Source organism: Haliaeetus leucocephalus, unplaced genomic scaffold (genome assembly GCF_000737465.1).
Source record: "Haliaeetus leucocephalus isolate CR32 unplaced genomic scaffold, Haliaeetus_leucocephalus-4.0 Scaffold295, whole genome shotgun sequence".
In the NCBI taxonomy this organism is placed as follows: domain Eukaryota; kingdom Metazoa; phylum Chordata; class Aves; order Accipitriformes; family Accipitridae; genus Haliaeetus; species Haliaeetus leucocephalus.
The window spans coordinates 2,008,879-2,026,313 of record NW_010972731.1 but is presented as its reverse complement, the minus strand read 5'-3'; the positions used below and the strand labels follow the sequence as shown (position 1 = coordinate 2,026,313).

Sequence of the window (17,435 nt, the reverse complement as noted above, 5' to 3'; positions counted from 1 at the left end):
TTGCTTTGTAGGATGTCTTCTTAATCTGCTTTTCCCTTGTGAGTCCTGCTTCCTTTGAAAATGTCCGTGCTAAGGTAAGTACAAGCTGGTATCACTTTATTTCTAAGGGTTCGACATATAGTGTTCAGTTTACAGCACTGTCTAGAAAATGTTAGGCAATTTTTTAAAATTTTTTTTTTTTTGGCAGGCAATGTGAAATATAGTTTGAAAAGGCAGAAATCCATTTGCCTAACTTGTAAGTTGTGGAAGTTCAGGGCATGTGAAATGCTCTTAAGTATGAATCATTCCTTGATGCGTTGATAGGGTAACAGTAGTTTAAGAGTTTTCAGCCAACGAGGTGCTAAGATCACAAACAGGAACTTCACTTTTAATGCAATTTAAAGAAAAACATTAAAAACCAAAAGCATGTCAATATTAGGTTGGTACTTGTTTCTTACATCAGTGAGCATGTACTGTTGCAGTCTTTCAGGGCCTTGGACAACTCAGCTATATGGCAATGTGGAGACTTCACAAATGAGAGGTGGTCTCCACTGTGATGGAAGTGCAGATCAGGGTTTTTCTGGTGTGTGGAAAAAATACTGCCCTTAATAGGGTAAATTTTTTAATTATATGGAAATACCTTTTGGCTTCATTAAAAATGTTTTGCAATTGTATGCTCTTTTTTAATACTACCTTAACGGGGTCTTATGTTCTCCCCTTTACTCTTTAACTAACTGACTCTTAGAGCCTTTGTGGAAATCTGCCCCCCCCCCAACCTACGCTGTTTTTTTGCAGTGGTATCCTGAGGTGCGGCACCATTGCCCCAACACCCCCATCATTTTAGTGGGTACCAAACTCGATCTCCGGGATGATAAGGACACTATTGAAAAACTGAAGGAGAAGAAGCTGACTCCTATCACCTACCCACAGGGCCTTGCCATGGCAAAAGAGATTGGTATGATGGCAACAGGGTTATTGTTGACTTGATCTAAATTTTGTTTGTGGAAGATGTACCTTAATTAAAATAAGTGCCTGGCTTTCGTTGTGGAGTTAGCTAGAAGCAGTGCTGCTGTAATTGTGGAAAACTGCTTTGTAATTGCCTTTTTGCTTTCCACAGGTGCAGTGAAATATCTAGAATGCTCAGCACTTACACAGCGAGGCCTCAAGACAGTGTTTGATGAAGCTATCCGAGCAGTTCTGTGCCCCCCTCCTGTAAAGAAGAGGAAGAGAAAATGTCTGCTGCTGTAAAGATTACCCTCCCCCACCCCACTCCAAACCCTGTGCTTTGCTCAGAACAATGGAGCATTCACACTCAATGCCAAGTTTTTCTGTTATAAATTAGTTCTCTTCCATAAATTCTTGAACCAATCAACAAACTCCCTGTTTCATTTGTTTAAAGTATGAAAGTTACCTTGCATTCTTCTAAAAGCAAACTCCTGAAAAGACAAACCTATGTAAAGCCTTATTTTTAAAATCCTATTCTTGCTCAATTAAGTGTTGCCAAAACTATCTGCTGAACTAAGTTGCATTGTTGTGCTATGAACACTAAGCACTAAACTGTTTTTTAAAGATTCTTCTTGAAGATGACTCTAATTTCTGGTAGGAAATACAAAAACACTTTCTAGTTTTTCACAGTAAATAACAGTACCGTAAATTAGCAAAACACTGCACTCTAATGTGTTTTATTATGAAACGTTTTCTCAGCCCGCAGTCATTGCATAGCGTTGTATATCAAACCTAAATCTTTGCCAATGACTGACACTCTTGAGTCACAGTGTAAAATGCTTTATCATTGGTAAGGGCTTGGTTGCAATCTAGTTCTTGCTGCTGTGATTTAAAAAATAAATAACTATTCTTACTGAAGTGTATCTAGTCCTTTTGACAGCATTGTATTGTGATGGATAAATGAAATATTGGGTTGGATCAAATAATAGTGCCAGACAGTATTTTGACACTGTACAGATGACTGACTGACTGACTTACACTACACTGCCAGGGTAGCTGAAACTGAATTGACTTTTAGTGCAGGTTAAAATCAGCGGCCATTTTCCCAGAGGTGCAGTAGTGGAAGAGAGGTTGGTGTTCATAGGTAAATTCCTTTGAATTTCAATTAGGGCATTCATTTTAGGTACAGCTCTGAACCAGTCATTCCCAAAACTGTTGTGTAGTAAATGCTTTTCTTGTAGAATCTCTTCTTACTGAGCAATATAACTTGTATTTTAAAACCTTTCTGATGATAGAAATTTGCTCTTTTTTTTTTTGTAGAGTAGAATGTTCAAGCATATCCTCCTTATTTTCCTGTTATTTCTGACCCAGTAAGTTATATGCTTTCTGAGGAGCTTTTAGTCTATTAACTAGGTGTAAAAATCATGTGAAGCAGCTTTACACATTTTTAGTAATTTTTATATTTTAAACCTCTATAAACTATGAACCTTCTCAAATATCACTGTTTGCCGGATATCCCCACCACCGTAACATTACTAACGCAGACAAGTGTTCTTTATGTCACTACATGTACATGTGCAGCATAGGTTGAGTAATGGTGACTTGGGTCTGTGAGGTTCTGTAAATTAGTGCTAATGTTCTGTACATTCTAAACTGGCAGGAATACAATGTTGAACTACACCCTTTCAACCACTAAAGCAAAATTTAAAAGTTGCAAAATTGTGAAGTTTTTACATTGATCTTTTGCTAATGCAATTAGCAGTATGTTTTGCATGTATGACTTGACTTAATAAATCCTTGAATCACATGTGTGGTAACGTTTGAGTTTCTGAGCAAGTGTTCTCATTCTTGTACCACTATGAATAAGCGTTCTTCTCCAGTGCCACCAGCAGCATGCTGTACTTGTCTCCTCAGGGATGTATGTGCTAACTGCAGGCTCTTTCAGTAGGGCCCTGATGTTAAGAACCAGAATTAAATATGGTGCTCAACAACATTTCTTCAGAGGCCTTGCATTATCATTTGAGGTGTTAGTAGTTCCTGCTGCTGATTATAAAGTTTTAGAAGCTGCAGCCAAGCAGGGCAAAAAAACCCCAACCTGTTTCACTCAGTTGTATGCAAACAGCAATGCTTATGTATTTTCTTATAAAACTGTTAACTAACTTCAATGGTTTATAAAACTATGGCTGTGGTGCAGTACAGGTTGTGCTTAAATGCCTCAGATTTTAGCTTTTAAAATGTATAGCCATGCTCTATGCTCGTTAGCTCCCCTGTCTCCAGGGTAGTGGCAGGCAAGCCTGCTGCCTTCTCCCCAGGGGCTAGTCTTAACTCCTCAGGGCAGACGCTGCAGCGGGCTGAAAGCAGCACCACTGCCACCACCTCGGGGGGGAAGCGTGCGCTAGGCAGGCCTTCACTGTCCTTTGCTAGTGGTAGCGACTTACCTTGCTGCACAGCATCTAGCTCTTTGAAGAGCTATAGACAAGTAAGTTTTGTCACACCCAGCATGCCTGAACATAACAAGACAGGATTTTAGAGTGCATTTTATTTTGTCTCTGTATTAAGTATCACAGCAAGAACATCCACACAGTTATTCTCAACCACGTCATATTACTTTATAACTTATTTCTATGATTTTTTTTTTCAATAAGAAATGCTGCTGAGCCTTAAAAAAAAAAAGTTAAAATAGTTGCACACTAGAAACAAGGAATCCACTTTTTTAAAATCAGTAGAACTGGTTATACATTTTTGGCAGAATTAGATCAGTGCTCTTGGCAGTCAGAGCTAGTGACTAAGATGATGCCAAGGCATGAAAATTTTTTTTTTCTCCTCATTAAGTAGTTACAGTATTAGTTTAGTTTAAAATCAATAAAAGTAGTCATGGATCAACAAATACAAAAGACAGGTAGATGAAATAATATTGCACATGTGTATTCAAGCAGCATTTAACCACAACATTTCCCTGCTCCACCCCCCCACCCAGGATACTACCGCAATCTGTAAGAAAAATAGTGCAATCAATCAGAACTGCCTGATTAAAAACCGGCGTGGGCAGCCTGCCTGCACACTCCCACCTGCCACAGACTTGTTCACTTACCCACCTCCAGCCGCTGAGAGAGATGGTGCAGCCTCTGGCACACTGCACTGTTGCTTTCATAGCGCTCCTTTCCTACAACGCCCTCCAGGCTTTGCAAAGGTCAGTCACAGGGCACTAAGGCAATGGCCTGAAGTGACTCTGAAGCAGAACTGGACTTTTTATTTTTATTTTTTTTTTTAGGTCTGACAGGGCTCTGCTCTAACGCATAGGCCAAGCTGTCCTCACGCACCCACTCACTGCAGTCAAGTATTCAGTTGACGCCTCGGCTCTTGTGCACCAGCGTACACAGGCTTAGCTAGAACTCCTCATACTGTTCCATTTTGTAAAAGCTCAACCTTCAGCATCAGTGCAGAATCTGTGCTTTAACCAGCATAATGTTACTTGAGGTTGCTGCAGAAGCAAGGGCATCAAGACCCTTGTTTACTTTACGCAATGCAAGAAAAGTACTGAAATCCACTTTGACTTAAGTGGAATGTGTCTTGAATACTTGAAACCTGCAATAAAAAACCCCCACACCTCGTCTTCGAGCTATGGTTATACTACATTGGTGTTATATTCTTGTGTTTGACAAGAAATACACGATGCATGTTCCTGAGACAAACTGTTCAGAGCTTTGAGCACAACATCTGGCATGTGGTCTGTTATCATCTTGGGACTTATTAAAATGCTGCTGAAGACTGTTTCATTTGACCATCTTGCTGTGTATTTCATATCTGAAGAGCACAACCTAAAAAGAAAACCAAACACATCACAAATACAATGGCTCAGACTGTCAGAACTGGTGCTGGATGCCAAGCCTGAACAGACAACCTGGAGACTTTGGACCTTGCTCAGGGAGGAGTTGGAACCGTCTCACAGCAGGAAGGTGGGCTCCCAAGGAGCTACAGTTCTGACCGTCAGCAAACAGCTGGAAATGCTGCCATTCAATGTCCCTGAAGGCAGAACTACACCAAATTGTACTGCGCCTTAACAGTGAAAGAAGTTATCCAATAATCCTACTCGAAGAAACATGGAATACAGTCTGAGCAAAGGGGGGTGAGGAGTTAAGCTCTGCACAGTCACATGGTTAATGTCAAATTTAGGGAATGAGTCAGTGGTATCAGTAGGAGACTAAACACTAGATTTAATGCTGCACATATGATGTATTTAGGATTTTATTTTATGGAACAGTACATGATGGGGGCTCTTGCGTGCTAGTCCAATTAAGAAAAAAACCATGATTAACTGCTGTGCTGTGGAGTAAATGAAGGAAAAGAAAGGAATTCAGTAAAGTAGAAGAGCAGCCATCGAGAAAACCTGCCAGGTCACAGGTGTTAAAAGTATCTAACTTTTAAAACCAGTATTGAATTTTTTAAACATTAAAGATGTGAAGCTTAAATACAATACTAATCTACTGAATGGGAGGAAAAAAGGTGGGTTCCTTCTCCAGCCCTTTTTTTCCCCTCTTCTGCAAGTTACAGATTATTTTTTTTTTTCTTCTGTAAGATGGTCTTGTGCAAGTTACAGATGCTCTTACTTCTGTTTCAGAATGAAACAAGGGATATCAAGTACTGTCTGGCCTGTGGGCTGTTTGCACTTGTTTTGTCTAAAAAACCAACATCAACAAAACACAAACAAAAAATCCCCAAACCCAAAACCCCAAACACAACACTGCCCCACCAAAATGACTATCACCAAATCCTCACCCTTCCAGCAGTTTCAGCTTTTCTGTTGTCTTTGTCTCACCTTCCTGCATCCACAAAAAAGCAGCAAAGGACAGGAAACTAGAGGCTGCATGGGCGCACTGGTTACTGGGGCAACTGGACCTCTCCAGTCTGGCCAGGCCCACATTACAGGCAACATTTTGCCTCTTTCTCATCACCAACATTCACATGACTACTTGATAACTAGGTATTCTGTTATCACTTCACTACTACCAGGACATAAGACTGCAAGATCTGCAGTCTCAGGCAGGAACTGCAGCATGCCAAAGCTGAACTTAACAGTCCTACTGTTTAAAATCATCCCTTGAGCACACGCAATATCTGGGCAAAATAAGGCACGCAGGCATAAAGAGAAACAGTTTCCAGGCCTTGAAGTGAAACAGAAAGAAGCAGGGAGGCACAGAATAAAAACTGAAAACCTGGCTAATGTGTAATAACCAAAAATGGGTATTGGAGACGCAGATGAGACACAGAGCTGGAAATACGTACTTTGAAAGCGAGAAGCAGCTTTAAGTAGATTTTAGGAAAACAAGAGAGTGGTATTCATTATTCTGCTTACCTCCTAGAGCTGGATTCTTCTACAATATGGATAATCTTTCCAGGAAGATACAGATGAGGATACTGAGGTGGGGAATTTAAGTGCGATTCATCCTCAAGGGCATTGTATGAAGGTGATCGATGAACCATTAAACTCTCCTCAGCTAGAAGTGGCTGGGTGAGGGCATCTTGGTTTCTACCATCCAGCTCAGTTGGGAAGTTATCTGGATCTCCTCCAAATACTTCGTACCAACATCCACGCAGCAAAATCTGGTACTGAATTCAGAAAGAAAAGCAGTCAAATTGAGGTTTGGCATCTTTTCAAATAACTTATTTTAGTTGTGTGCTTGCACGCGCATCACCTGAAACTACAATTAAAATATTGAAAATGACTGTATGCACAAGCTCCCCAAACTTTTTGTTTGATAAAATCTTACCAAATTTTCCCCACAGTAATACCTATTTCACCGATATCTAACCCAAGCCACTAGTAACACTACAGGAAACATTACAATCTTTATCAGTTGAATTATTCTGTGTGGATTCTGCTCTGCAGATTTACATTTTCTTACATCTGTAACTTCTAACTGTCTGTTATCTTATTCTGTATTTACAACGTCACCCAGGCCCTCCACATGACTCCTCATCCTGGGACTACATGGAAATCTTGTGGGTACAGCAGGTTTAACTTTACATGTTCGGAAATGGCAGTTTTGAATCTTTAAGCCACTCCTCTATACCTCCAGTATCATCTTGCCTGACACCACGCTGTTCCAGCACTTTCAAAACTGAGTTTCTCACTAACAGTAAAAGAAGAGATAAGCAATTAACACCGTAACAGAGAAATATTTGCTTTCCCAACAAATTTTGAAGGTAAAATTTAAGTAAAACCACTAATTTGTTTACTTAATGATACTAAATGGTTATTAAAGTAAGTAATCTTACTGATTTTTCATAATTTTAGCTGGTTTGGTTCCCCCCCCCCCCCCTTTTCATTTTTTAATAGTTTCTTTTGTCAAGAAAACTAGCAAACAGATAATTTCAGGTCTTGGATGTGGTGCACAGATATCTTCCAGGTCTTCTTGAACCTTCATTTCCAACAAGACAGCTTTATAGGATAAGGGACTAACACAAAAGTCACTGAATTAAAAAAAACAAACGCTTCTGTTCCAAAACACAATTGTAACTCTCATCATTAAGATCAAAAATACACACACTAATTGTCACTTCATTAAAGCTGGGGCTTAACCCAGGTAACAATTCCACTGACTTTTAACTAGGAACTGCATTTAGTTACCTTGGGTCTGTTGCAGTTTGCCACAATTCTCACTATTCTCCTTTTTAAGTCCTCCATGTTGGGCATACTTAACCTGTTTAAACACACATAGAGCAAAGTAAAGAAAAGTCTCCTATTCTCTGCAATCCAATGCATCCCTGAAAGAATCATTTAAAAATATTTCCATCTCACCTTGCAACAAGGTCCTTTCCAACAATGACTGAAACAATGAAGTGCTTAGTGTAATCTGCAAGTGATTTGCTTAAAAACAACAACAAAAAAGACACACTTTAGATAAACTAAAGATATAAGCACACTTTAGTTTTATGATGATCATTATCTTCAACAAAAATACAAATACGTGGCAACAGAAGCAGCATTTGCAGTCAGTTCTTCAGTAGGCTTTCAGACCTACTTGCTACAGATGACAGAGTAACTTCAATGCTGATTGTAACAGTATGTGTAGATGTCAAACAGGCCAAGCTAGGCTAGTCAGGTGAGCATTTTATTGCTGAAACATTTATTTTAAACTCTAATTATACTATCTGACAGAATTCACTAGATATATTTCATTCTGTAATATTCCCCCAAGAACTTGACTGTAACTCAAGATGGAGCAAATCTAATTCCAGTGGAGAATGTATAAACAAACTCATAACACAGTCAAACCCAGAGTTATCATCTAACATATTTGTTAACTACCTTGAAGATTTTTACATCTTAAGACACAGAACCAAATAACAGAAGTCTCTTACCTTAACAGTCCTCCTGGAGGAGAAAAGGCATAACACCTTAATGTTGGGAAAGAGTTCCTGAGCATGATCGCCAATATAGAAGCTGTTCCACCACCCAAACTGTGACCAACTATCACAAGTTTATATTCCTACAGACAGAAAGAGAAGACTGAAACATAGACCTACACAGAAAAACCTGCATGTAATTTTTCTGGCAAACCAAATTATTTGGAAGGTAACTTACTGGAGCAATTGAGAAAGCCTGGTTTAAAATTCCATCATTTATTAGCTTCCGATAGATGTAGTTTGCAGCTTGAGTTATTCCCTACAAGACAGCATTTAAAGTTAGAAAAGAAGGGTATATCTAATCTGAAGTGTGATACATGTATACTTTAAATATAACACCATCACAGAACAACTTTCTTTTTGCAAAGCTGTTCTTCCCTTTAAACATGCTCCTGACAGAGGTCCAGTTATAAACAAGTGGTCTTGTATGTAATGGTTAAAAAGTTTTTGGAATATTTAATAAGGACGTAAAGTCTGACAAGAAGATTACAAATTCTACCTTGCAGTTCCAGCGGCAGTGTTTGATGCAACAACCAAGTCACTGAAATAATTTGTGCAATCCATCTCACAAGGAGAATACTCTTCTGTTTAACTAAAGGATCCCAGGTGTTTATAGTTTTCTTACTGCTGAGATGATTTATAAACAGCTACAGACTGCACACACCTTATGTACAAAGCCATTCTCTAGAACATCCTCCAGTGTCAAGTCTTCACAATCTGCTGACAGATCAGTGAGAATGTCCTGTAAACAAGACAGCTTTTGTCAGACCTCTCTGCAGGGCTTCATGGCTCACGGGTCGCACTCTCCTACTCAGCATTGTCATAGGGACATCATCAAGCTGACCTCCAAGTTGGTAAGCAACAAAACACAACCCACCATAAATCACCACCCAAGCAAATATATACAGCAACCACAATTCTGATTCCAGCAACTACTTCCAAGCTGCAAATACAGACATTACAAATGCACCTCCACTCACAGTGAAAAGCATTTACCACGGCCTACCCTTCATGCTCTCTTCCAGTGGCACAGGGAATATTACCCATCCAAGGGCCAGAAGGCTTACAACTTAAGCCTGGAGGACACATACCTGTGAGTGAGTTGTTTTTACATGTGCCAGTGTAACACAATTTCCTCTAGATACTAGGAGTTTGCCTATTTCTATAAAGCTAATTATATATATCAGATGGATGATACCTCAAAAGACAAGGTTCCTCTCACTGCAACCACAATAGTTTCTTTTTTGTGATCCAAAGCAACAAAAAATGGAATCTCATAGATCTGGAGGGGAAAAACGTAATCAGTAATGACACCAACTTTTTATAAGAGTAAGCATTTGTTCTCACTTTCTGAAAGCTCTCTTACTGAGCTCTCTTTATTGTATTATGGAAAGAAGCTGAATTATTTTCTTACCAAGTTATTATAAGTGCCTTTATTGCAATACTGAGACAGATTTATGTCAATGGTTTTGTGGCTGTTCCTTTACATTAGGGGAAAAAAACCAAAAACCAGAACTGAATGTTTCAGGGCTTGTTTTCATTTGGCTTTGCATCTTGTATGTTATAAATGCAGAAGGCAAGCTAGAAACTTCACCCCTTGCTTTCACTGAATGCCTGTCCAGATTGTTTACCTTGTTATGAAAACTGATATGAATGAAGTCTCTGTACTGCAGTCCTGTTATTCTTAGGATGGATCCAAAGTGAAAGTTACGACGATCACTGCCAGTTATATCAGTATCTGTTGGTCTAGTTCCGCAACTAACAAATACAGAAGAGAAAAACTTTAATGTTCAAATTTTTTCGGTTTCCTTTCAAGGAATCAAACTCAGTTACATTTGCATAAGATTTCTGCCAGGAATCAAATGCTTTTTTTTTTTTAATAGTACCAGTAGTCTGATACACGATGTTACCTCTGACCACAAACCTGGTTTTGCCTGAGCAGCATGCCATACATTTTCAGTTCAAAGACTGGCAAATACACCATTGCTACAGGACTATGAGCAGAGCAAACAATGCGGTAAGAAAAAATTCTTAAGACTACAGGCCAATGACAGAAAATACAAACAAGCAAAAAGGAAGTTCAAAACAAATTCTGTACAGCAGGCTTATGTCATGTTTTATCCATTGTATTATGTGATTTTTCTTCCAAGTCATTTATATTACAGTAGGTTAAATAATTTCATGCTACTAATTAAGAAAATCATGGTTACAGTCATGAACATCAGTGGTCACTTAAATATACAGTAATCCTACACAGCATTATGCATACTTCAATACTGATTGTAGAAATTTTTTTGAGTAAAGGGGGAAAAGGGAATAATAGGAAGCTGGAGGAACAGGTAACTTCTGCTAATTCCTTTAAGACATGGAAAACTGCTGATACAGTTTTATTTATATATATATGCCCAAAAGGCAGTTCTAAAGTGCCTCATTTTAAAATGCTTGGTTTAATTCCAATTCTTCCTTTGACATTTTGCTAAATGATTTTTATTTATCTCAGTCACAAACTCTTCTTAAGAAACAAAAGCTCATCTGTTTCTGAGAGTGGAAGGACGTTGGAATTTTGCTTCTGCTTTGATGTTTGAATTTGTGAAAAATAACTCTACCAGTCAAGCTCAGGTACTCCCAAGAGTGATATAATTTAATGCAACAAAAATACTGCTATTGAAACTATTTTATTTCTGTTAATGCTAGTTCAATAAAAGGAAGCTATGTGTTTTTAAGCTCTTGATTGAACCTACCAGTCACCATTGAGCTTACAGAGTGCAGTAAATGGGTTGGTGTATATGTAATAGGGCCAGCCATAAGCAGCTGCAGCAAACAGCATATAGTGAGCAGCATTCTCCAGTTCAATATCCAAATCGTCTGTCTGAAAGGACACAGGGAAAGAAAAGGAAGGAGAGAGAGGAAGAGAGGTGTGTTAAGGCAGCCCCAGAATAAAACCTGAACACAGACTAGTGAAAATCAAGGCATGATGAAATATGCACTATCCAAAAGGAAAACCTCAAGGTCTAAGAGGAACTAAAAATAGCCACTCGTATTCCAGGAAAAAGCCTGTGTTTATTTACATAGCTACACAGCTCACCAGTCTTGAAAAGCTCTCATTGAATTAGTTTCTTCCAATACTTATACACTGATAAGCTCAAGACTGAAAACAACATTCACTCCAAATATGTTACTTAAGGATGTCAAAGGAATGGCTGAAGAGTCTGTAGCACATCTCTCTGGTAAGGACTTTTAAAGCATGACACCATCATACTGGATGGATTCAAAAGGAATTTGATAGAAATTGTTTGAAGTAGAATTATATACTTCCATGAAACACAGACCAAAAGAAGTTAAAATAATTTACAAAGGCATTTTACCATAGAAGACTAGCAAAAATCAATTAGCAAACTGTAACCTCTTTTTGCTTCTTATCTTCTCTGGATATTTGCAGTAGACATAATTTAAACAGACCACAGTACTGAAAGACTAGCTTTTCAGTTCTATGCAAATAGTACTAAATAATTAATTTTCCCTCTGTTCCCCTTCTCTTCCAGCTCTTCAACAGTGATCAAGTGTCCTAAATGGTTCCTTTTTGTACTTAATTCCTCATTCGTATATAAGTTCTACTTAGGCAAAAGCAGACAAATGTTTTGATTGCAAACTCATCAAGATGTTTTCACTGCATGTATTATTAATTTAAATTGTTGTGAATTTTTATAGTAGTGTTTAATCTTGTTAAAACCAAAACCAAAACAAAAACCCCCTTGCACAAAGAACTGCATTTCAGTTTGATCTGGCACCACTTCCTAGAGTAATTGCACCAGAGGCTGCAACAACCCTATCTTACCACAAGAGATGATGGAGAATGACACAGGACTTCTTCAGGCTCTTTTGGGCAACTTTCCATTTTATCTTGCTCTTGATGGAGCAGAGTCAAACCAGCTGCTATGTCACTTGGCACCAGATCAGTGTCCTGTACAAAGAAATGAAAGAGCGCTTAAAGCCATCCCACGCCTCAACATGGCAAGACTATCTCCTAAGAAAATGCACATGGAATTCTATTTTTTCAGTTTATATAAATACATTTCACTCAGAGACAATGTGCATTGGAGAAACAGGTCACAGCAGCATCTAGCCTCTCACCCTTCTGTATATATTGAATGCTTTCTTCATTAAGACCGATGACAATTCTACACATGAATTTCATCACTTAACAAAATACCCAACAGAGGACCCGCTCAGCCATATAGCAAATAAAGATCCAGACATTATTGATCACCATTCTACACCACTATGTGAAAAGTCCTCTACAGTGAGAGCTAAGAAGGATTTTACACAGGAGAAGGCTGAAGGGCTTTTATTCAACTATTTGGGACAGTCATCTCTCCGTATGACTTACGCCCTTTACCGTATAAACCACTGAGTAGGCTGTGGCTATAAATCAGCATGCCCAAGTACCGCTTGATAAACAAGACCTACTAGTCTTGAAATCATGAACAGATTTCAAAGTCAACATTGAACTATGACTGCCCAAACAGTAGTGACATGAAATTGAGCTAAATCAATGCTATGCAGACTCCAATTTCGCAGACACTTTCTGTTTCCAAAAAGCAACTTCCTGCATGTGCACACTCTAGTCTGGCACATGCTCAGAACTGGCTCAGAATGGGAAGACTGCCTTAACAGACTGTGGGGTTCATTTTTTTTAACAGTCAGAAAGTAGTCCAGTTCTTTGCTATGGGTATGACTCCTTACTCATCGTCAGTAGGAAAAATGCCTGGATCTTCACATATTGAGGAAAAGAAACTCACCCTTGTTCTCCTGACTAGGTACCTAAGGAGAAAGAATACTGTTTTCTCACAGCCCTTCGTGCTTGTGAAGGGAGAGAAACCTTTGTTAAAGGGAAGGAAAAATCAGTGTTGTATACCTTGTATGGGAATCACCTTTAATTTTGAAATTGGCATATTCGAAACCTGATTTCAAGACACAGGGTAGCAAGGGACTTCTAGGTGAACAAAGGTACACGTGTGTTGCAACATCTGCAAATTCAGAGTTAGTCAAAACAGAACATAAAAAAAGCTTTCCATCTTACTGAAAAGTAGGCGCGGAAAAGCTCTGCAATACTTGTAAAAGCCACTCGATGGTCATCATCTTGCACAATACAACAACACAGTAACCTGATTCTTTTTTCCCAGACTCTGGTGGCAGTGTTCTTCACATTATATAGCAACTGCCCTGACTGACTGCTTTCCAGGTTCCGATTTACACTATCGGTGAGGTAGAATGTCTTCTTCCCACCAAGTGGATCAAAGACGATTACAACTCCAATGATGGTAAAGATGATGATAACCCAGCTGCAAAACAGAAAGAAGTGGGATAAAAGGACTGTGAAACCAGATACTCCTGATAAGTAGGCAGGAAAACACAACTATAGATCTTGACAGACAGAAAACAAAGTTAGAAGTGAAATACTGCATGAATACCATCTGTTACTGTCTTAAGGGTGCATGTTCTGTTATTGGGCTTTCAATCCACTAGGCACAAGAACAAGGCTGTCAGCAAATTTCACATAGGGCACCAAACTCAAAATCACAGCCCTGTGCTTCGGAAATAGCAACCCAGAGGTGTGAAGGCTCCATTTTTCACTACCAGTTAAGTGATCTAGTTACCACCCGCTTCAGATTTGGTTTTCTACATTGCCATCTATCCCTCTTACCCTTTCCCATCTTCACCTCCTTTCCCTCACTTTAGCACATGCTCTCTCAAGGCAAGTAGCTGAAGCTTGTTTAGGGAAGGATACCAACTCATTCTACCTGTCTAGACTTAAAAATTCTTCTCTCTTCACAATGAAAACACTTCTATGAGAAACCACAATAATTTATAAGAAATATCAAAGTCTCCAACTGCTGGAAAAGCCTTCAACAAATGCATACAAAACCCATGTAAACCGTATTTTCCATTTCACGTACACTATCAAGCTTAGATTTGCAGGAAGGCACCTTTACCTTGCAATAACTGTCCCAATGATCACATTTATCACAGTCTTCTCGCAGTGCACACTGCTGTCTGTCACCCATACAGCTCCTACAACAGCCCAGATGAATTCAGGCAAATAGAGAAGTAGGCGAGTATAAAGTAGCTTGGGAAGTGATTTTCTTGGGCCTGGATTAGAAATTGTTCCTGAAATTACAAGGAGAATTTAAAACAAGAACTGTTTATGAATGCATCTTAAGTACATAAAATCCTACCTGGATATACAAACTTTCTGAGCTTTACGGAAAGTAAGAAACTTAAGTAAGAAACTTAATTGAAACTATAAAGTATTTTCATACTAATGGAAAACTATCACTGAAAAGAAAAACAACAATGGGTTTATAGCTGTGCTTCTTAGAATCTACTCTATTAATACCCAAAATCACTCTCTAGTCAGACAGTTCTGCAGTGAACTGTAGTGCTGTGCCCAGCATAAGCCAAAGCCGCATACTGGAGCGTTGGCTCACCTACAGTTCCTTATGACTTTTAGTGCCTGCTTTTATTATTATTCTACTTAGCTTTTAGTTGGCTGAATATTTCATTTTTAGATGCTACTCTGCTGGGCTACAATGAAGTTCTGTTTACTCAGTCACAAAATAGTAATTTAATTCCCATTTTTATGTAGGAGAACAAAAATAGGACCATTACCAGGACAAATACTTCTTAAGACTATTTTCTGTATTGTTAGCTTACTAATAACCTCTTCCTTTTAGCAATCTTAGGCCATAAAAAAGGGAATAATTTTTGGCCAGCTCAGCTCCTTAAACCAGTTTGTTGATCACAGGGTTATGAGGTGGTGGGGTGTGCATGCTCACGCGCAGGCAGGGTAATTTGTAAAGGCTTAAAACACTGCAGAACAAAAACAACTTTGGAAACTATGTTCCAATTGTAAAGCTGTGGTTCACATACAGTGACAAAGCTGTTTAAAAAGCCCTTGATCCAGTGGTCGCTTATTCCCATTCCCGGGCTGTAGCCTGTACTACAACAGCATGGTTGCTTATACAGATACAATCTGATGAAACTGTGGCTCCTGAAAACAACTTCTTTCCTTTCCCAGCACCACAACCCAGTGTACAAGTTCTCCAGTCAGGTTCACCACTGGCATCACTAACGCTCACGTCAGTACAGTGCAAGGGGTGGTGCAAGAACCATTGCTCCCAAACCCAAGCATTATAATCACAGTCCAAGACAGCTCACCATTTTCTTGGAAATCCAGCCTCAGAGTTCTTCCATGTCTTAGTTATAATGGCCTTGTAGCTGTACTGTCATAAAGAATAAGACTCTTTTCTCCCTGCTATTTAAAGTTACATCTCTCACCCCCTCAACTTTGATATAAACTGCTTAACTTGGCTAATCTTCCTTTCCCTTCTCTGGAAACTGTAGGAAAAAAGTGGTTAAATTCAAGGCCAGAATTATGATCCACATCTCTGCTCTGTCATAGTTTCTCTTCATGCACTCTTTATGCTTCTTTCCACTTACGTAATTTAAATACTCCTTTATTTACAGTGTGTTGTGAGAACCAATACATTAGAAATCATGGTATCTCATCTATTACTCCAGAGACCACACACATATTTCAATCTTCCTAGCATTACTTTGATAACGAGGTGCCTCACCAGGAAAAAAGCGTTCCTAGCGTTTTTTAACCCCAAATGAACCATTTCTACAAATGAGTAGAATTTGCATTGGGGCCCTTACTTCTGTTTAGCCGTTCACTTCAAGCAGTAAGTCCTGTTCTATTTAACAGTACTTACTGCATTAGTTTTACTACGATATGTATATAGATCACTTTCCTATGTGTGTTTTTTCTCAAGCAACCCACTGCAGCTAATGAACTTTCACAAGACATTACTAAGCCTGCCTATGCAAGGTGAAGCTAACATGATACTTCAGATGAGAAATTGGTCTTGGATAAATCCCCCTAAATTCCTGCCAGAGAGGTTGAGCGGTGTTCCATTCGAGGTCACGTATTAATGGTGAACATAGAGGAAATTTTCAAGATGCTCCGATGGCAATGAACATGTCACCATTAACTGCACTAAGCTATTGTGTCCATTTATTATTTTAGATTCCTGACTAACAGAGGTAATGCTATTAAAGCAAATACATTAATGCTGACAGACAGTTTCTCAAGTTTGACTACCATAAAAGCACTTGAATTTCTTTGCATTTTTTAATGTCAACTCCAGACTAGGGAAAAAAAGAAATTACAATCCTATTAGGTAAATATAAAGTGTTATTATTAAGTATTTACCTTGCATACTGACATATACAAGAGCAGATAATGCACATATTATAGAAGCCAGGAGAATGAGGAGGACGAGCAAGTAGCTGTGCAGCAATCCTCCCCCAGGACAGTTAAACTGCCCTTTATGAACTGTGTAAAGAGCAAGAATTCCAATCCACCTACAGGAAAGTAAGATAAGAGAAGTTATAGCTGGCAGGGAAAGGTGCATCCTGCAAAGCGATCACCTGACAAATAGTCTTCATCTTAACGAAACCACTAGAGTTTTCATCTTAACGAAAGCATTCCACAAAGACTAACAGAAAGAGCTGTTACAGAAGGGATTTGCCAGAATGAGACGACTCTACGAATACTCGGCAGAAACGGCAAGAGACCCCCCGCAGATCCCGGAGGACCCCGGCGGACCTAAACAAAGGAACCACCACCTTACCCCCAGAAGTCGCGCAGCCCCGTTACCGCTGCCCGCCGGCGGTTGAGGACGGCCGAGCGATCGCGGCCCGGGGCGCGCGGCAGAGAGGGCAGCAACCGGACCGGACCGGACCGGACCGGACCGCGCCGGGCGAGTCCGGGCGCTCCCTCACCAACGCGCCGCTCCCCTCCCCAGCCACCCCACGCCTCAGGAGCCGGGGGCGGCGCCAGGCGGCCGCAGGCCGGCCCTGAATCCCGCCCGCCCGCGGCAGGAGCCGCGGAGGTACCGGCCTTACCACACCAGCCTGACGAAGAGCTCAAAGGCCCCCGGGAGGACGAAGTCGTCGCTGCCGATGGCCCACCGCCTGCCGAACACCACCAGACCCGGCATCCTGCGGGCCGCCGCCGCTCCGTGACGGCCGCCCGAGCA

General features: G+C 39.9%; 2 protein-coding genes across 5 annotated transcripts in view; one reads left to right on the top strand and one right to left on the bottom strand.

Moving 5' to 3' along the window:
• RAC1 (ras-related C3 botulinum toxin substrate 1 (rho family, small GTP binding protein Rac1)) overlaps positions 1 to 2,745 on the top strand; it is a 15,432-nt gene extending 12,687 nt beyond the window's left edge. The window contains exons 4-6 of the mRNA XM_010570207.1: positions 12 to 74; positions 775 to 934; positions 1,097 to 2,745. Of these exons, the coding sequence (XP_010568509.1) occupies positions 12 to 74; positions 775 to 934; positions 1,097 to 1,227 (354 nt within the window). The 3' untranslated portion in view covers positions 1,228 to 2,745. The remainder of the gene's footprint in view (positions 1 to 11; positions 75 to 774; positions 935 to 1,096) is intronic.
• The window catches only part of DAGLB (diacylglycerol lipase, beta), a 25,155-nt gene extending 7,720 nt beyond the window's left edge, over positions 1 to 17,435 (bottom strand). The window contains exons 1-17 of one of the 4 annotated variants that reach the window (XR_774530.1): positions 17,302 to 17,435; positions 16,607 to 16,758; positions 14,325 to 14,499; positions 13,412 to 13,673; positions 12,167 to 12,292; positions 11,073 to 11,200; positions 9,963 to 10,089; positions 9,530 to 9,613; positions 8,996 to 9,073; positions 8,510 to 8,590; positions 8,287 to 8,414; positions 7,724 to 7,792; positions 7,553 to 7,625; positions 6,278 to 6,531; positions 4,016 to 4,742; positions 3,363 to 3,428; positions 542 to 559 (exon numbers count right to left, since the gene is read on the bottom strand). Coding sequence is in view for 2 of the 4 variants with exons in the window: in XM_010570208.1 (XP_010568510.1) it covers positions 4,550 to 4,742; positions 6,278 to 6,531; positions 7,553 to 7,625; positions 7,724 to 7,792; positions 8,287 to 8,414; positions 8,510 to 8,590; positions 8,996 to 9,073; positions 9,530 to 9,613; positions 9,963 to 10,089; positions 11,073 to 11,200; positions 12,167 to 12,292; positions 13,412 to 13,673; positions 14,325 to 14,499; positions 16,607 to 16,758; positions 17,302 to 17,396 (2,025 nt within the window). In the remaining 2 variants the exon portion in view is untranslated. Of the gene's footprint in view, positions 1 to 541; positions 560 to 3,362; positions 3,429 to 3,902; positions 4,743 to 6,277; positions 6,532 to 7,552; positions 7,626 to 7,723; positions 7,793 to 8,286; positions 8,415 to 8,509; positions 8,591 to 8,995; positions 9,074 to 9,529; positions 9,614 to 9,962; positions 10,090 to 11,072; positions 11,201 to 12,166; positions 12,293 to 13,411; positions 13,674 to 14,324; positions 14,500 to 16,606; positions 17,003 to 17,301 lie in introns of those variants that run through there. The other 3 variants (XR_774529.1, XM_010570208.1, XM_010570210.1) reach the window with 3 other exon arrangements.